The 17,958-nt window shown below is 49.7% G+C and overlaps 11 protein-coding genes across 11 annotated transcripts; 3 read left to right on the plus strand and 8 right to left on the minus strand.

Annotated features, from left to right (window-relative positions):
- Positions 1–866: 866 nt before the first annotated feature.
- NUU61_008030 (uncharacterized protein) lies at positions 867–1,346 on the minus strand (the record flags this gene model as incomplete). The annotated part of the gene is made up of 1 exon (XM_056658555.1): positions 867–1,346. One exon carries the CDS (start codon positions 1,344–1,346, stop codon positions 867–869), a length of 480 nt encoding a protein of 159 aa, XP_056508848.1.
- A 1,069-nt stretch (positions 1,347–2,415) lies between these two features.
- On the plus strand, positions 2,416–2,713 carry NUU61_008031 (uncharacterized protein; the record flags this gene model as incomplete). Its single annotated transcript, XM_056658556.1, has 2 exons — positions 2,416–2,567; positions 2,620–2,713. The coding sequence occupies 2 exons, from the start codon at positions 2,416–2,418 to the stop codon at positions 2,711–2,713; spliced, it is 246 nt and encodes an 81-aa protein (XP_056508849.1).
- A 226-nt stretch (positions 2,714–2,939) lies between these two features.
- Positions 2,940–4,004, minus strand: NUU61_008032 (uncharacterized protein; the record flags this gene model as incomplete). Its single annotated transcript, XM_056658557.1, has 1 exon — positions 2,940–4,004. The coding sequence occupies one exon, from the start codon at positions 4,002–4,004 to the stop codon at positions 2,940–2,942; it is 1,065 nt and encodes a 354-aa protein (XP_056508850.1).
- A 362-nt stretch (positions 4,005–4,366) lies between these two features.
- NUU61_008033 (uncharacterized protein) lies at positions 4,367–4,783 on the minus strand (the record flags this gene model as incomplete). The annotated part of the gene is made up of 1 exon (XM_056658558.1): positions 4,367–4,783. One exon carries the CDS (start codon positions 4,781–4,783, stop codon positions 4,367–4,369), a length of 417 nt encoding a protein of 138 aa, XP_056508851.1.
- Positions 4,784–4,893: 110 nt separating this feature from the next.
- On the minus strand, positions 4,894–5,260 carry NUU61_008034 (uncharacterized protein; the record flags this gene model as incomplete). Its single annotated transcript, XM_056658559.1, is given in 2 exon segments — positions 4,894–4,988; positions 4,999–5,260. The coding sequence occupies 2 exon segments, from the start codon at positions 5,258–5,260 to the stop codon at positions 4,894–4,896; spliced, it is 357 nt and encodes a 118-aa protein (XP_056508852.1).
- A 244-nt stretch (positions 5,261–5,504) lies between these two features.
- On the minus strand, positions 5,505–5,837 carry NUU61_008035 (uncharacterized protein; the record flags this gene model as incomplete). Its single annotated transcript, XM_056658560.1, has 1 exon — positions 5,505–5,837. One exon carries the CDS (start codon positions 5,835–5,837, stop codon positions 5,505–5,507), a length of 333 nt encoding a protein of 110 aa, XP_056508853.1.
- A 2,197-nt stretch (positions 5,838–8,034) lies between these two features.
- NUU61_008036 (SET domain-containing protein) lies at positions 8,035–10,221 on the minus strand (the record flags this gene model as incomplete). Its single annotated transcript, XM_056658561.1, has 7 exons — positions 8,035–8,379; positions 8,438–8,999; positions 9,069–9,295; positions 9,347–9,391; positions 9,445–9,810; positions 9,875–9,952; positions 10,018–10,221. The coding sequence occupies 7 exons, from the start codon at positions 10,219–10,221 to the stop codon at positions 8,035–8,037; spliced, it is 1,827 nt and encodes a 608-aa protein (XP_056508854.1).
- A 526-nt stretch (positions 10,222–10,747) lies between these two features.
- On the plus strand, positions 10,748–12,886 carry NUU61_008037 (anion exchange family protein; the record flags this gene model as incomplete). Its single annotated transcript, XM_056658562.1, has 7 exons — positions 10,748–10,980; positions 11,030–11,385; positions 11,449–11,624; positions 11,682–11,885; positions 11,944–12,087; positions 12,149–12,572; positions 12,639–12,886. The coding sequence occupies 7 exons, from the start codon at positions 10,748–10,750 to the stop codon at positions 12,884–12,886; spliced, it is 1,785 nt and encodes a 594-aa protein (XP_056508855.1).
- A 323-nt stretch (positions 12,887–13,209) lies between these two features.
- NUU61_008038 (uncharacterized protein) lies at positions 13,210–14,357 on the minus strand (the record flags this gene model as incomplete). Its single annotated transcript, XM_056658563.1, has 2 exons — positions 13,210–14,230; positions 14,293–14,357. 2 exons carry the CDS (start codon positions 14,355–14,357, stop codon positions 13,210–13,212), a joined length of 1,086 nt encoding a protein of 361 aa, XP_056508856.1.
- Positions 14,358–15,393: 1,036 nt separating this feature from the next.
- On the minus strand, positions 15,394–16,290 carry NUU61_008039 (uncharacterized protein; the record flags this gene model as incomplete). Its single annotated transcript, XM_056658564.1, has 1 exon — positions 15,394–16,290. The coding sequence occupies one exon, from the start codon at positions 16,288–16,290 to the stop codon at positions 15,394–15,396; it is 897 nt and encodes a 298-aa protein (XP_056508857.1).
- Positions 16,291–16,862: 572 nt separating this feature from the next.
- On the plus strand, positions 16,863–17,164 carry NUU61_008040 (uncharacterized protein; the record flags this gene model as incomplete). The annotated part of the gene is made up of 2 exons (XM_056658565.1): positions 16,863–16,918; positions 16,972–17,164. 2 exons carry the CDS (start codon positions 16,863–16,865, stop codon positions 17,162–17,164), a joined length of 249 nt encoding a protein of 82 aa, XP_056508858.1.
- Positions 17,165–17,958: the final 794 nt, after the last annotated feature.

A 17,958-nucleotide genomic window follows, 5' to 3' on the forward strand; every position in this document is an offset into this window, starting at 1 on the left:
AACAGAATCAGGGTCCAAAGGAGTCCTAACATATAAAAGCACATTCCCTTCTTCCCGTTCTCACACTTCGACGAACAAGCATACAAGAATACCAGCATTTGCACGACTTTTTCGCCAGGCCCGCTGTTGAACCCGTTCCAATTATGGATAAGTCAGCCAAGAAGATACGCACAGAGAGTACTACGGATGATGCGATTCTAGAGGAGTGCAAAAAGAGGTGCGCCATTACCTACTCTTCCGTGGAAAAGGAGGCTAAATTTTATTAGGTGCAATATGACATATCCGAACGTATAAGTTGGACGACTCCATCCAAAGGTGTCCAAACTACACCCCCATTGAGGACAGTTGCGGTTGTTGTGGACGTCGTTCGTAACCGGGGCGCAATACGCATATTTGAAAAAGAAAGTGGCGAATATGTCGATGGCGTAGGAACAGAGGAGGAAGGATATCGCATTATTGTTCCCTGGCGAGAGAGCTGGCGATTTAGAGCGTCAGGATTTGTGGAGGTTGGGTATATAACAGCGAAGGATGAGAATTAGCTTGGTGGTTTCTCCCATGTCACCACTGGACGATGTAAGATTAACTGGTCAGTCAACTCATTGCTGACTGGAATTGTGACAAATGATGTCGTATTCACGCCGTATGTGTCAGTCAGCCATATCGCGCCTGATATTTGACCGGATTTTATGATCTCTTGAATGTCTTTCAAGTCGAGCTCATAGACGTCTCCAGTCAAAGAGACTAATTGTAGTCAGCTGATGAACAAGTTGAATATTTCAAACGCTCACTACCTGTCTCTTGCTGCCCATAATTCTGGAACATCGATGGATTAAGACCTTCCCCAGGTGTAGATGCCCCTTCTTGAATTAGTATGACAATTTGGTGTGGATTTTGGACATCATACTGGAGGTCTGCTGTGAGCTCTCTTGTTCCCTTTCTTGATCTGTCGCAGAACCAAATGACTCTGGGTGGAGGGCGGAACTGAAATGCAGATGTGCGAGTCGATGAAGCACAGGGTTGTCGAGGCTAGCGTGTTCTGAAATCTCATACGGCAGATCAAGCCGTACGCTCTCCTTTGCTACTGCAATCGCGGAGAGTCCCAGGCCAACTGCACAGAGAATGACCATCGGCCGACCGTTCTCCTCCAAGACTTTTCGAAGGAAGTCGAGGTAGATCGATTGCCGCTTTGCCCCTATAGCGTCGTCTGGCGGGTAGCCTTCCCTGAGTAGACGGACAGCTTCTTTGATTCGCTTGGCTTCTGTATCTTTCACGCCATTCCGACGCTGGACTGCTCTCGAAGCATGGATCAATTTATCCAAGGCACTCTTGGTAGAGAGAGGCACCATGGTTTAGAAGCTTCCCTAAACCGAATATTGTAGTGGATTCCCAGACCGAGAATTCAGGAGCAGGGTGTCGTCGCAGAGTTCAGATTATGAAGGAAAGGAAGCAAATTAGTGTCTAAGATGATTCAAAGAAAGGTCGAAAAGAAGTCGAAAGGGACTCAAAAACTTAAGGGGCTGGCAGAAGTCTGGGGGCTATGCTAATCCAAGTGTGATTTATTGTGGATAACAAATACAGATTAATTGGTTCTTATTGGTGGAAACCCTATGTAGCCCCTGTCAATGTTACATCTAGGAGGCACATGCAGCTCAATCAGCTGCAGGACACGTCAAGAAAAAGACGAGATCTAGCGCGGGGGTTGCGAATTCACTGTGCTGCGCTTGTGTTTGAGCCAGCTGCATGTTCGCATGACGTGCGCTGTGGCACGTTTTCGACTTTGTTCAAAGCGCCGAATACGAGACATGCATTTTTCCACCATCCACCTGCAATAGATCAGATTGAGCGATCTACCGGCAGCCATACAAAGTAAGAGCATAAGCAGCAGTATGCGGGAAACACCTCTGTACAGAACAAATTTAAATAAACACAGACCGCGAACTAGATCCGAAAATGTACTAAGAAAAGACTTCCAGGGCATATACCAAAGAAAATCAGTGGGTCATCGATGGAAGACCCGCTCTTGGTTCCTCTCAACCCACAGGGCGAGGCTGGGGCTATCAATGCATCAGGTGGACAATTGAAAGGGCCCGTACCCCATCGACTGGCCCAATCTTCTTTTCTCTTCTCCAGGATTATTGGGTCATAGATGGTTGACGTCAGGATACAAGGATGCATCGGGATGGAGATGCACCCAAATGCTTTGTATGGAACTAGCGCGCAGGCGTTCCTCAATGATAAAAGGATAGCAATGCCCCCCACTAGGAAGCCTTGTTCCCTTGAGTCCGCATCAATTTCGAATCCCTTCACAAAGCTTTCCATAACATTGTTGGTAATTTCCTTTAACACGCTACACGCTATTGCTGACCAAAACCAAGTCGCCTGCCATGTGTCAAACGTTGGTTACGACCACTATATATGCCTGCGGACATACGGAAGTTAGACGAGTACCGGCTCCCTGTCCTCAGAATCATCCCCAACCTTGGCGGGAAGTGCCCATGGGAAGCTCCCATAACCGTCGAGATAAATGTGCGACTTGCCGAGGGGCTTCCAACGGCGCCTAAACCGAGGTAAGTGTATTCGTGCTGATGCTATAGATTTCGTTATTGACTATTATTATAGCCTGGGTTTTTCTCGAAATGTGAGCGGTGCTCTTTTCCCATTACGCCAGGGAGGCACCACCGTCATCAATTTTGGAAGGCAAGGAGAAGAGTAGTATTCGGATCATTTTCATATTGTGGGCCTTGTCATGCTATTAGTCCTTTAACTTATACATTCGCTTAGCTACAAATATGCCTGATAACCAGCAAAACGTAAATCCGCATCTTTATCCAAACCGTAGCAGTCAGCTAGGCCCTGCAATTGCTCTTCTGAGAGAATACCATCGAGGACACAACCTAGAGATCTCGTTAGCCACCAAGAAAGTAGACATCATATAACGGTTAACCCTTACCAAACTTATTCTCACGGCACTCCCTCCATTTTCTGATCCGACCTCTCAACGACTCCGTTGATCCCGGACCATGTTGGATACCATGAGCACAGCGAGCACCGTTCGTATCAATAGAATTAAGGTGTTCTAGCATCTCTGAGGTGCGGCTATAGTCCCCGAGCCAGGCTTTTCGAATGATCGTATCAAGTATTTGATGATCGGTTCGTATTTTGGGCAAAACCAATGTACCATGACTGTTAACAGACAGCTCAGGCTTGGCTCCATGCTCCACCTGAAAAATAAGCGACCCCATTGCAAACATATCCGTCGCCTCAGATAAAGTCGGCGAGTTACCGTTGATTGGAAGTGGAAGATCCGGGAAAACGGGATTTGGCTGACCAAGAGGGCTGGCGGCGCTAAAATCGCAAAGAATAGCACGATCATGTTCATCAAAGAGGACATTATCGATCCGCACATCTGCATGGGCTATGCTAAAACTGTGGATATGGCAAAGTGCGTCGGTAAGATCGCGGTACCAGCGAATCCGATGAAGCTGAGCGGGAATTTTATCCTCAGACAACGAGTGATATCTGCGGAGATAAATTCCCTCGGGTTGATCAGCATCGATGGCTTCTATAATATGAGGGTGTGGCCGTCGTTGAAACAATCGTAGTACAATTCGTTCGTTTTGTAACAAATTGGACTGAAAGAGGGTGTCTGAGGCGTAGTGCCATCGATCGTTGCCATGGGCACTACTCCCAGGTTGTTCGAAAACCCAAGAAGTCTTGAGAACTATCTGGTCATCAACTTCGTAGACCTGAGCAGAAGCCCCAACTCCGATTAATTTCAAGTCACGTTGAGGGTGCAGCCGCATGGTGTATGTGTCGCAGTTCGATGCAGCACCGACCATACCATTAGCCTCAAGATCGTTAGGCTTTTCAGATTTAGACGGATGATATCCTAAAAATGGCGGGAAGATGCGAGACAAGAGGCCAAATGCGTGGTAACCGAGACAACCGAAATATCGCAACGCAGCTAGTGCTGCTGAGAAAAATCGGTAGAGATACGACAACATTCTGGAGGTGACATGAAAGAGTCTGACCCAGCAAATTGGAATTCAAGAGCTCCTTAAATGTATCGTGTCACGTGATACAACAGGTCTCACATCTCAGGGGGTTTGAAGCAAGGGTGGGTCACGTGCAATGATACAAATTCTAATGGACATTGGTCAATTCCTTACGCCGTTGCAAAATATGGAGCACTATCCTTAGAAGCCTCAGCCATGATTACAAAAAAGGAACTAGTCAAGCCACGTGAATGAATCGTGGTAAGTGGACAAATTTTGGATGATTCAAGCTCTGACGCAGCAGGAGCACGTCGCCAATGCCCTGGCCGAAGTCTTCAACCTAAGGTGTCCTTCATCGGTTCGCTCGTTTCTCAGCTCGCAAAGATGAACCTCGACGACGTCGTGACGACATGAACGAGATCAGCCTCCTTCGCTCCCCCCCTCTCTCTCTTCCGCCCGCCCGAAACGCTGGTCATCTCCCTCCCCATCACGGCATCGTCCACCTCGCGGAACTGCCCTAGCAGGCCGGTTCTCACCATGAACCGGGCCACTGGCTCAGCGGCGTCGCGATGGGTCAACAATTCGTCGCACCCAAGCGACATCGAGACGTCCTTTTCGAAGAGATCGAACCGAAGGTCATGCCGTTCATCCTCCCACCGGTCGCACTCCATCAGAACATGCTCGATCGTCTCCCGACCAAGACCGCAGGCACATTGGGAAGTTTCGCGGGCGTTGATCTTGGCAAGGTAGGCGGCAAGGCCAGTCTTACCGGTCCTTAATTGCATCATGATCGAAGCCGTTGCTTTGCGTTGGCCAGACTAATAGTCAAGCACCTGTTTGGTGGGTTTTTCATAGATCTTTTTGGCAACTCCCACTCCCTCTTTGCATCAGCTCGGATTCATCGCTTCTCCGCCGCGGCGAGCCAGATTGATTGGTTATATTTGGTGTCGTATCCTTCTTTAAGGGAACCCCTCTGTGTGGTAGTGGCGGCTTCTTTGGCGACCTAGTCGACGGTTTCGTTCCCCTAGATGTCGGAATGGGCGGGGATCTAGCGGAACTCCACGTCCACTCCCTGATCGGCCAGTGTCTGAAGCTTTCGGAGGGTCCCCAGCAGAAACACTTGGCCGGATAGCATCTTTGGCTTCAGGAGACCCTTCAATGCGGCTTGGCTGTCGGAGAAGACCACCACTCGGCGGCCGTTGAGTCTGGCCGCAGCAGTGATGCGGCAGTGTGGCGGCGGTGTGGCTGCTTCGCAACCTTCGCATGATTGGCTTTGTGTGGCTTCTTCACTGTTTATTTAGGTCGCAGCGACCACGCTGCTGTCGTTCTGCCGCTGCCCCGCTGCCCTGCTGCTCGTCTGTCGCACTGCTGATTTTGCCTCACACCAATTCCACCGCCATCTCGGTCCCTCAATTCCGCCGCATACTCCGTCGAATTCCCTTCTGTCCCTATCTGGCTCATTAAGAAACAGCTCTCTTGGCCAGGGTCCACTGTCGCTGCCGCACTAATCTATCTCTGGTATCCGCTCCCGTCGGTATAAATGATCAATGGCGTAGGTATCCCCATATAAATTGTTTCGTGTGTTTGTTCAGCGGTTTCGCGGTCCTCGATGGTCACCTTCGGGGGCACACAGCATGGTTCCCGGACGAATGCCTGCCGGCTCTCCCAATTGCCTGTCACAGCTTCCGGAGGAGCCGTCAAGCATCCGCCCTTCCGCCAGGCCTGTTCCTCCATTGGTGACAACCCGCTCCACCATCGTTGTTCCACCGTTCTTTGTTCGATCATGAGGGGTGGGACGGCGGTTCGTAGTGGCAAGGCCGTCTCCTTGGCGATTCGGCTCATTTGGATACCGATTGGGGGGAGATGCAGAAAGGGAGAGATTATAGTCACGCCAACACAGGTTGATGCAGAGATGATTCTGCTGGTATAAAAGCCGAATCAAAGTCACCGACAGCCTCCACCAATTGCGACCGAAAAAAATCCAAAGTGTTGGTCAATAATCAACAAGGTGCTGAAAGCATGTCATCAGAAGATTTGCAAAGTAAACAAGCTTGTAAACTTTGGATGTAGGTATAGTGGAATGTCGAAGGAGGAAATTTGATTGATCCTGAATTTCTAAGGTTGCGAACTGATACAGTGCTTCCGGAAACCGGTGTCACCACCTATCTTCTTTAGTTGTTTCTCAAACCCCCAATGCCAAGAAACGCTAAACTACATTTAGAATACTCATAGATACCAGAGGGTTCTAGACGTTGTACTGTTGCTTACCGGATTATTGTATTTGCCGATGCCGTGTTTATTACCCGTCATGGCTAGACAGCTGCTACCCAAGTGCCCCACGTCGACCATCCCAACCACGGTTTCTTCATTCATACCCGAAGCGAAACGAACCATGGCTCCCAATCTAGCCAAATCTACACTCGTGCTTATTCATGATATGATAAACAGTGGCGAACTAACCGCCTCCCAGATGGCTGAAGCTGCTGGTTGCAGCAAGCGCGTAATCACGAGGATCCGGTCTAATCTACGACTATTTGGGAGCATAAAAGCTCCTCCCACTAAAGTTGGACGGCCACAAAGCATTACGCTAATTATGCTAGAGGCTCTCTGCGATCGCTTACTTGAAAAGCCTGATTTATATCTTTCTGAAATAGAGCTTTTCCTTCTTGATGAATTCGACGAATATATCCCGAAATCTACGATCAGCGATGCCCTGCGTCGCAAAGGGTGGTCCAAGAAGACAGCTCGATACAAGGCAAAGGAGCGAAATGCAGATTTACGTGATGATTACTGTTATCTCATCTCGGAATTTGCCTCGTATCACCTTGTGTACGTGGATGAATCAGGATATGATAAGCGGATTGGATTCAGAAGAACTGGTTGGTCCCCCGTTGGTACGACATCTATCCAAGTGTCGAAATTCCATCGCGATCAGCGTTATCAGATTCTCCCTGCATATACATAGGATGGAATCCTACTCTCGCGGATTTTTCAAGGGTCGACAGATGTCTCGTTTTTTGAGGATTTTGTTGAGGAGCTTTTGCAACACAATCAGTTCTCACCATGGATAACGTATCCTTTCATCGCTCTGAGAGGATTAAGCAAATGTGCCTGGGTAAAGGCGTCAAGCTTGTATATTTACTACCGTACTCCCCCGACCTGAACTCGATTGAAGAATTTTTTGCTGAGCTGAAAGCATTTATCCGACGGCACTGGCAGTCTTACATAGATAATCCGAATCAAGGTTTTGACAACTTCCTTGACTGGTGTGTTGACAAGGTCGGATCAAGGGAAGAAAGCGCCAGAGGTCACTTCAGAAACGCAAACCTTGATATCGAAGTTATACTGTACCGAGCTCCAGTTGTCAATGTGCATTGACCAGATATCGAGGGCTCAATCGGCTCTGACTGGGAAAGCTTTATCAGCATTCGCAACCAGTGAAGAATGAGAGTAGCAGACTTCTATTTCCAATTGCCAATGTGCAAGACGGTGGATAGCCTTACGGCCGCAAGGACTGAGATCGAAGATTGGACCTACCGAATCTCAGGTTGTCAAGGATTCGTATTGCCAACACAAATCCTTGAGCACTTCGGTGATGCCACCGAAATAATCTCTTACGGTATTATCGAGCAATATGTTCCAAGAGATAAAGGTTCTTGAAAGAGATGGATATAAACGCTGCTCGCTTGAGCTATGGTGACAACCCGTCTGTAGTATCGATCAAGACTCCGAGACATAATTTGTATCACAACCTTTGGACACCACATCGGAAACAACTCCGCTCATGGAACATTGGGAGTCGTTGCTGGTGCTGTAGCTGGGGCGGCCCTTGCAAATATGGCATCGAGCGCAGTCAAAGTCCACCATGGTTATGGAGGCTCTGCTCGTGATCGTCGCCGAGATAGGCTGGAGGGACGATTGGATAGGCTGACTTGATCGTGAACCTGCCGAGAGACACGCTGATATCATTCGCTCTCCTGCTGTCATTGATGTGGCAGGAACTTGTCCTTTTCAAAGCCACCTTTTAAGCTTTGTAAGACTAACTGGGCTCCACCTGGCGGGTAAACCGACAGCTCGGTTCACCACAGAGGCAGTTCTTCTTCAGCTTCTTCCAGTATGAATCCGAGTAATCGACAGTGATCTCACTTCCAGCTGGGACACCGCGAGAGACAACAAGTATACGCTCGACCCCACACCAGTAGAACTTCTGGAACTGACTGTTCGGCTGACAGGAGTGGTTTATAAAGCGGGTGAAATTGCCCGTGTGGCCTTGGAAGATTTGATATGGCCGTTCTGGCGTCCCGCCCATCATCACGTCCAAGCCGTCAATTCCGTTCGTGATGAGACCAACGAACTCGGCGATAGCAGTGCCTCTTTCAAATTCCTTGATGACGTTAGTGTTCGTTTCTTGCACAAAGGAGAAAAAGTGATTCGCAACATACACAACGCGCGATGACTCCGTTGTTCTTACCACTACCTGTGGAATACAATTGGATAGGAGGCGGATAGCGAATGCCGCCGAATAAGACAAGGAAACATGTGCAATGGTTGGAGATCACATCGTCGCTCTGCTTTTCCTTGCATATTTGACAGACCTCTGGATCTACTCCCGGAATGCGCCGTGGATCGGTAGTACCGAACACATTCTGGTCAATGACGCAGTCGTCCATAAATCGGTAGTTAAAACCGTCTGGCAGAAGTAGATGAGCATAGGTGGTGCTGAGTGGCCATGCTGGTCCAGTATCGACAGTGACCCATTCATGAGGATGACCGGAGTAACGACAGGGTCCGCTCTGGCTAACGACGCGTAAGATGTCTCGCCATCCAGGGTGAAGGGTATCTGCCGCCACTTCAAGACTGGAAGCGATAGAACGGAGCCGGGTGGTCAGCCCATTGTCAAACCCGATCCTGTATTTGCAGAAGCGATAGACCCCAGTGCCAGCAAATATCAGACTGGCCCAGCCACCAGAGTCCTTTATTTCCTTGTAGCCACGCCAGATTGCCCTTGTAAACGGTCAACGATAAGTCCAGGCCGTAAAACTTTAGATGATCTGAGCTGAAAGAGAGACCTACATCCTGTTTCGGAGCTCCTTTTCCTGCCACCCTAGTGTGCTGCAGGCTTCTTTCAATGCTGTCATTCGAGCTTCAGCGTTCGTGAAGCTAGGATGTTCCAGGCGAATTGATGCAATGCGCGCTTCATAACATTCGACCCAATAGGCCTGTACGACCATTTCGAGGGCCCGTGACGATCGATTCTGGTCATAGTATTTCTTGCAGAGGCCGTTGATTGCTCGGAAGACCTACGTGTGGTTAGCAACTTTGTCATCTCGTTAAATAAGTCTCCTACGTACTTCTTGACTCACGCCAGTGCGCAGACTGAATTCTGGACTCCGATCCTGCCACAAGTCAGCGCCGGTGGACTCGAGGCGTGGTCGTGCAGCGAAATTACTGGAAATGTAACACTGAGGGTGACAGGAGAGTGCACTTGTCGCCAGATTCCTGAGATCAACTTATCGATAGAAGAAGGCTGCAAAGTGGGGGTGGCCGAGTCATTCGCCCGCCGCTTGCGCTGAGGAAAACGTGTATCACTTTGAAGCTGACGTATTGATGGTTCGATTCGCACATTGGCAGGTCGTAAACAGCTCTCAGCGTCTGCGTCGTTGTCAGAATCAATGTCTTCTGTCACCGCTGATATGGACGGTTTCTTTGGTCGAAGACCACCAACAGCCTTGTGCCTTGGGCTGGATTTGTCCACGGGTATGGATTGGGGCGTCTCTGGGCCACCAGCATGCCCGGGCTGTGGATTGCAGCTCGACTAACAGAACATGTCAACATTTGAGCTCTGGTGTTTATGGCGTAGCAAGAGAGTAAGTACTCACCGGTACAGGAGATTCGAGGGAGGCAACCTGTTTTGGTGTGATAGTCAAGGCACGATTGTTGTCCACGCTCAACCATCCCTGGAAAAAGTTAACATAGCTCAAAACGTAAGTTTCAAACAGGTGAATCTTCCACATCTTCATACCAAGGATAGTGATTTATCATTCGCCGTGCTAACATTGGACCTGATACTATCCGAAGTACATATTACAGCGTCAATACGCAAGCAGAGTTCCTCACTGTGTGGGCTGAGAGACGTTAACGTAGAGGCAAGGCGAGTAGTAACATCTGTGTCGTCGAACAGCTCTGAAAGCCGCTTCACAACAGGGTGATGCACGATGGGATGCATTGTGGGCGTCGGTTGTTGTAAGTGGTAAATCCCGGACAATGTCGATCACTTCTGCCTGGGCAGAATATGCTGACTCAGCTGCGACCATCCGAGGAATGACGTCATGGATGGCTTCCCTTCTTTTTTCCTCGACTCGACCATGACGATTCCAGTATCAGAAAGAGACATACATGACGCTGTGTAAAGAAAAGAATGCCTCGGGACGGTCAATCGCAAATACTACTCTGCCCGGACTAGTGTGTAGACTTTTATCCCCCAAATGTAATGTCTTGACAGGACGATGAAGTCGCGAAAACCAAAGCAAACAATACTATAGGAAGCAAGAGACTCGGATCGACTCAGTTGGGCCCACGAGACTGAAATTCCATATTACGCCACCATGGCTTGGTCCACAAACGTTGTTATTTTGAATCTCTATTTATGACCAATTTCTTTTTCCGTACCGGTCGGTCTTCTTTCTTCTTCCACTTTCCTCCCAACCTTCATCCTCGAGTATTCGATCGTCCTGTCTAGACGGCTCGCCGCCATGTCGTCAACCGCTGATACCCCTGAGACGTCCTCTCCGCCGTTGGCTAGGGAGAAGTCCGCAGCATCTTACACTTACGACAACCTCACCGGCTGGAAAGGCGTGCGTATACTTCGCATTGGAAGGGGCATGTACCACGATGTTCGAAGACGACTTCCGTACTACTGGAGCGATATCCGCGAGGCGTGGACGTATAGAACTGTCGCCAGCATTATCCGAATGTACTTTGTGAAGTAAGTCATTGCCCTCCAGTTCGAGTCGAAGCTAATCTGAATCCCATAGTATCCTTCCTGCCATAGCCTATACGCTGGATATGCATCGCAGAACCGGGCAGTTCTACGGCATAAATGAAGCACTTTTCTCATCTGCCTTGGCCGCAATGGTGTTCAGTCTTCTTTCGGTGCAACCTCTTACTATTGTCGGTATTACGGGGCTGATCTCTCTGTTCAATTACACTATATACGACATCATAAACATCTATGAACCATCCATTTACCCCCAGTTTATGTGCTGGGTGGGAATCTGGGGCGCTATCTTCCACTGGGTTGTCTCACTGTGCAACCTCTGTGACTACATGCGCTATGTGACAGATTTCTCGAGTGAATCGTTTGGCTTTTATGTCGGGACTATCTATATCAGTTAGTGAATTTGCGAGACGTGATATTATGATCTGAAGAACCGGCTAACCAGCTTGAACTTAGGCAAGGGCGTGGAAGAATTGATCAGCGAATTCAAGAACAGAGGACACACCGCCGGCTTCATGAGTTGCACTATCGCCATTCTCTACTTCCTGACCATCTACGGCCTGGAGACCATTGGTTCCAGCACCGCTTGGAGACCCGCTTTCCGTGGGTTGCTAGCAGATTACGCATATCCGGTACGTCTTGTTATCAAATATGCCAACTACAAGAGGGCTTGCTCACACTCTGTATAGCTCGCGACCATATTCTGGGTAGGATTCTCGCATTTCCCGGGCCCTCTTCAGACAGCGGAAATCTCTCGGGTCCCAGTCAGCAGAGCGTTTTACCCAACACAGCCGCGAGGCTGGCTTGTCCAATTCTGGGAACTGGATACGAAATGGGTCTTCGTGGCCCTCCCGTTTGGGTTCCTAGTCATGCTGCTCTTTTACTATGACCACGTATGTGATTTGATCAGTAAACAAGTTACCGATGGCTAGACTTCTAATCTCTCATCAGAACGTCAGCAGTCTGACCGCACAAGCGCGGCAATTCCCATTGAAAAAGCCTGCTGGCTTCCATTGGGACTTTTTCCTTCTCGGATGCACCACTTTCATCTCCGGTATCGTCGGAATCCCTTTTCCCAATGGATTAGTTCCGCAGGTATGAATACCCATCTTAAGTCATAGAGGTGCTTACTGTGAATTTTAACCACTTGATTCAGGCACCCGTACACACAGATTCTCTAACAGTCTACGAGACCGACCTCCGCATCATACCAACCGAGGAAGGAGAGGGAGCTGAGATCCGCCGTCCAATCGTAAAAGCGACTGCAGTAGTGGAACAACGAGTATCACATTTTGTTATGGGACTCGCCATCATCGGCACGATGACCGGGCCCCTCCTCATTGTCCTTCACACCATGCCATCGGCAGTGTTCGCTGGCGTCTTCTTCATCGTGGGATGGGGCTCCATTGGGAGCAACGGGATTATGCAAAAGGTGATCTACTTGATTCTGGAAGATCGTTTCGTGCAGCGTGATGAGCCTCTTCTCAGGGTGTCCAACCGCAAGATTTTGCTATGGATCGCCTGCCAGCTCATCACAATCGCGACATGCGTTGCTATCTCTGAGACAATTGCTGCTATCGGTATGTCGTTGCTCCATCTTCCTGTTCGGCAATAATTTGTGCAGAACTAACTCCGTCTTCTTGCAGGATTCCCTGTACTGATAATTGCCCTCATTCCATTCCGTGTTTCGATCATCCCCAAATGGTTCACGCGGGATGAGATTGGTGTCATGGATGATATGACAGCCAACAACAAAACCGTGCTTGCCAGTCTGGGTGGGCCACCTCGCTTTCCTGGCGAGACTCGCTCTCAGGACGAATATGGGCTTCGCCGCCGGTATTCTGAGCGGAAGGAGGGAGTTTCTCGACAAAGGGCTGGTAGTATCCATCGTTGATGTTGTACCAATCCTCCAGAATTGCGAGCGGAAGACCTGGGAACGGAGATTTGACTACTGTATCCAGGAGCCTCGGGAGGATGCGGGCCTAGAGACTGTGACGGAGATAGCGAGGCAGGCGTTCGAGGAAATGCTTCGATCAATGCTAGTCTTCCGGCCGAAGGAGAGAGCTACAGCACAGCATGTATTACACTCAAAATGGATAAAATAATGGGGACAACCAGCTCTGGATGAGAGCTGGAACACATTAGGGGCTGTGACAAAAGGAGAAAAAAGGATTCAATAGCACGCAGCACTAAATAATATGGCTATGCCTGAATAAATCACGAATATGCTTCACTACCATCCTTCGTTCCATATTGCTTCACCCAATGGCCAATGTCGCTAACGAACCGCCGGGCAGCTCCTGCTTTCACACCATGTTTCACAAAGAAATCTGGATCTTGATCTTCGTGAATCTGCTTGAGGTTGTGACAGTTATTCAGGGCCACATCACAGGCTTTCTGAATATTGTTCCTAAAGGTCTCACTGCTCACCCGTGATTGATGCCAGAGAGTATATTTCTCCACAGCTATATCAAGAAGCCCAGGAACATCAATCGAACCAGGTTGCCTAGGAGCTGAGTCGGTAGGTTCAGCACTGGTAGTCATAGGGGTTGACACGTGGGATGGCTGAGCCGGGAGGACATGGTGGATCGGAGGGCATATCGACATAGTTGTAGAGTTGTCTGAGCTTTTCTTCCGTCTTTCCAACTGCTGACTCTCCTCAGCATAGAGCTGTTCACGAAGACTCTCTGGAACATCATCGTGGGTCTCTATTATCCCCCCTTGCTGCACATATTTGACGAGGGTCTTCATGTGGTTTGATCGTAATTCATAGTGCTTTTTACCGTCGGGGTCCTGCCAGCAGTGTTGTCCTTCGTGGCGGCATGGAGGTTCTGGGCACCGCATGATTCGATACACATCCCGCCAAACTGATTGTTGACCGGAAGCTTGCTCGGCGTCGATCTCAACGTCTCGTTCAGAGAGCATACCCTTAGTGGCTGATGAATTTCCTCTTTTGTCGCTGCTGAGTAGGAGTCGGCCATGGTCATCTATATAGTTAACAGATATCTGGATGCGGAGCCTCTTGCCAAGACGGTGCAGATTGGCCCACAATAGGAGCTGCTTCTCTACCATCATCCAGTCGATATCAGTGCCCTCAAAGCGCTTAGCAAGATCCGATTGGGAACGGTCATTTACATATACCACCAGGTTGGTATCGTCTAGTCTTACCCGTCGGTCGCGGGCAATCTTCCTCCGCAGATCATTTTCTGCCGTTTCCTTTATCTGCTCCCAGTACGAACTAGGTGACAGGGTCAAATCTTGTTCTGTATCTTTCGCCACAACCCGGTTATTTAGTTTTACCCTCCATTCGATCTGGTAGTGAATTGATGGTTGTTCATCGTCTGTTCCTCCGTCTCCCCGTTCATCCACTTGAAGAAATCCCAGTTGATCAGACTGTGTTTGCCTCAAGCGACGAACGTTCGCTAAATATTCGCACTGGGTCGGGCGACGAGAAAATTATGGATGGAGTGTAGTCACGGCCAGGGCTAGGAGCATACGAGGGAGTTCGATCCTACTGATAAGGCAGCTGGAGTTAGAAGGCATCGTCATTATCATATGAAACGTAAGTCATCACCTCAACACAGCAGATGCCACTGAGGAGCCTAGTCATTGCAACATCGCATATTAGCTTGAAAGGAGAGTCCTGCAACATGTCAGGTAAAAGAATCCTAGTCTGACAGGCTGGGTATAATGATCGGCAGGACCATGAGTATCCTGTAAACCTTGAGGCGTAGTTTATTGTGTGGATCAATCCGTGCTTCCTGGTTCTGAGTCAGTGCTTGGGTTGCCACTTGTATGGTCCTGTAGTGTGGGAGGACGATGGCAGGTAGCCAGCCACAGGACAACCACTTGCTCTAGTTACATTTGCATCGTTTGCATATCCACAGAAAGTTCTAGCAGCCCATACAACAACAAGACAGATGTAATGTAACTTATTTTTATAACGTTTTGTATTAAAAATGAAGTCTGTGTATTGATATTCCATCTAGTTTCTTAATACAGACTAGTGTTTCTTGGCATTAGGGTTCGAGAAATGATCGAAGAGTGTAGGTCGTGACACCGATTTCCGGAAGCACTGTACCTAGCATTTCTTATGATCCTTTTACTGAGAGCCGCTGTTTGCTGAGCACCTTGCTCCAACGCCCCTGTATTGAACCTTGTTTTCTTCCGGGGAATTTTTGACTGAAACGCTTTGTCAATTCCGACCAAGAAAGGCTTTCTTCTTCCCTGAGCTGCACCAGTAGACGATCCTGTTCTATAGACCACGACAATCTGTTCCTTGATGAATGTATACGTTTCGTATTAACACCTCCGGCAATCGATTTATTTGTCGTAATTCCACCCTGTCTCGGCATGCACCTCGCCGCTGACTCATCAATTGTGCTCGAGGGCGTATGCAGACTATGAGACAGGGCACCCTCGAATAGCCAGGACAGGAACTGGACTCGGTCCTCGACTGAAAGGGCAGAGAATTGAGCACGAAGTGAAGGGAAGGACCTGCGGCCGACGTCCCGTTGAGTGAACCGACCAGCCCCTTTTTTTCGCGCGATTATCCACGACAACTGAAACTTTGTTGATTTTCGACGGTCGCCAGCCAGGTTTCAGTCCGTTTGGCGGATTCTCTTGTACACGGTCGAAATGCGTATCTTCGTGCGGAGAGTGCGTGTATTCAACCGGAGATCCGCCTGTCGAAGTTGCGTTGCCAGGAATAACTTCTCTTGCTGGGGTCTGCCCAGCATCTCGGGGATGATGATCATATAGGATTGTCGGATCGATTGTGGCATCGCAAGAATCCCCTGTAGGGATAGGTTGTGAGTGTTGGTCCATAGTGGAAGCGAGCTCGAGGTCGCTGGATGAGAAGCGGGAAAATTGGTGCCCAGGATCATGGACTATATCATCGAAAGGCATAGGAAGATCAACATCGAGAAAATTTGGCACGCAATCCGAGAAAACGGAATCCGGGAAGCCCGACGAAATCCCTGGCTCTGGATCGGCAGAGGATGGCAGCGCGAACACCTCCCGCTCGGACCGAGTGGATTGAGAGTCCAGTTTTGGGCTGCTATTAAGACAAACCTCCGTCGGTGGACGCGCAGGAAGGGGATGCTGTTCGGGGCCAGGAGCATTGATGTTCTGGTTTTGTGAAACAGGGCTTTTCTGATGAGGGGAAGACGATGTCGCAGAGATGGAGACAGGGCTTGGGTAGCGGCAGAGATCGAGACGTTTCCGCCCTAGATGTGCTTTATCTTGCGAAGGGATCCAAGGCCGAAAGGGCTCCAGGCGGAAATGGGCGCTGGACATGTTGCTTGTAGCAGCGCCTTGCAAATCCTTCGGGGCAATGATCGGAAAGAGGAAATAGTAAATTGGGGTGATTCGGAGGGGAGGAATAAAACAGCAGGCAGGAAGGTAAGGGAAGGAGGGGGTAGAGCTTGGGAGGGAATGAATTTTGAGTGTCGAATGGCCATTTGAAGCAGGTTGGAGATCTCCTTTATACCTAGAGATCGTGCTGCAAAGCCGACAAAATCCAACTCCCGTGCGGAACCCAAGATGGCGCAGTTACGACGCCCATAAGGCGTGACATCAATGCATTCCGTTTGCTTGCCAAGCTCGATAGCACCAAGCCACGCGGCCTTTGCCCAAGAGAGTCGCCTGCCTGTGCTTCATTCATTCGTTAGCTCGAAGCTCGACATATGTGCGGGGTTTTCGCCATTGGTTCATGGCCCCGAGCTATATTATCGTGCACTCTCCAGCTGAGTACGGTGGGTCCGGAGAGGCCGACAATGACACGAGAATAAGGTGGCATGGGTGATTCTGCGTCACGAGGACGGGCAATGTAACGTTGGATGGTCCATCTGCAAGTGCGGGAAAACGAAATGTGGTCGAAGCGAGAGACGCTCGGCGAGAAGGATTCAGAAACGAAAGACCGTCTGTAGAGTCTGTATATCACTGTTCGATATACAATCAATCACAGCATCCTGATAGGAAGCGTCATGGCAAATATGATCTCACGGCGGCGACAGCCTACGGCTCGATCATCTTCGAGATTCAAGTCCTGGAGGACTGGATCGCAACGCCGCCGACGCTGGCTGAGAACGAGCTGAGCGGCGGGTCGAGCGGCATCTCGGGGAGAATCCGACAAGATTGCCACAGGCGAAAGGGGCAGTGCACACGGTAGCGCGCCAGGGCCGCAGCTGCGGGTGGGGGCGAGAAGGACAGGAGGGAGGGAAGGAGAGAGAAAGTGCGTCGACGAAGTCGAGGAGGAGAGGATGTGTGTTTTATAGATGGCGGCCGCAGGCCCGGGCGGTCAAGGCGGCCCGTGCGGCGCTAGGCCGAACCGGGAAACTCAGTGAGGGCGCTATGCCCAGACGGGGAGGGATCCTGCGGCAAGGAGCAGGCGGTCGGGGCGGGCGGGACGACGGGGCAATGGGAGCCGTTTCCAGCGCCCCGCTTGCCGTCTTGTAGTTTACTTAGTATACTTATACTTATGTAGTATCCTAAGTATTGGAGTATCCCAAGTATACTATACCTTGAGTATATACGATATAGTTACTAGAATCCTGATTCCTAAGCAGGACAGGAAATCCCCCCGTGTGGAGTGCGGCAGCAGGGAACCCTGGAAGGATTTGGGGACAAAAATTGGGCTGTCGCTAGCCATGCACGTCTTGCCCCTCGAAAGAGGGGCAGTCGATCATACATGAAAGGATATCCAGAACAGCTCAATACTTCTACTTCTACGTATGTACTTCTACTCTGAATTCACGAAGATTCTAATACTCCGGAAATGGATCCAACTTGGCTCCACCCAACTCATGATGTCAATACTCGTAAAAAAAGGCCACCTGCCCCAGTCGGGTAGGCAATCGGAGGGCCCGACAGCCCGTGTTCTGGGACCGCAGGATTGACATCCAGGACTTTCGTCGCGTGCACGAAACAGGAGTTTCATGAGAAGTTTTCCCAGTTGCTGGTTGC

This window comes from Penicillium alfredii (assembly GCF_028826965.1).
Source record: "Penicillium alfredii strain IBT 34128 chromosome Unknown utg000010l_segment0_segment0, whole genome shotgun sequence".
NCBI classification, from domain to species: domain Eukaryota; kingdom Fungi; phylum Ascomycota; class Eurotiomycetes; order Eurotiales; family Aspergillaceae; genus Penicillium; species Penicillium alfredii.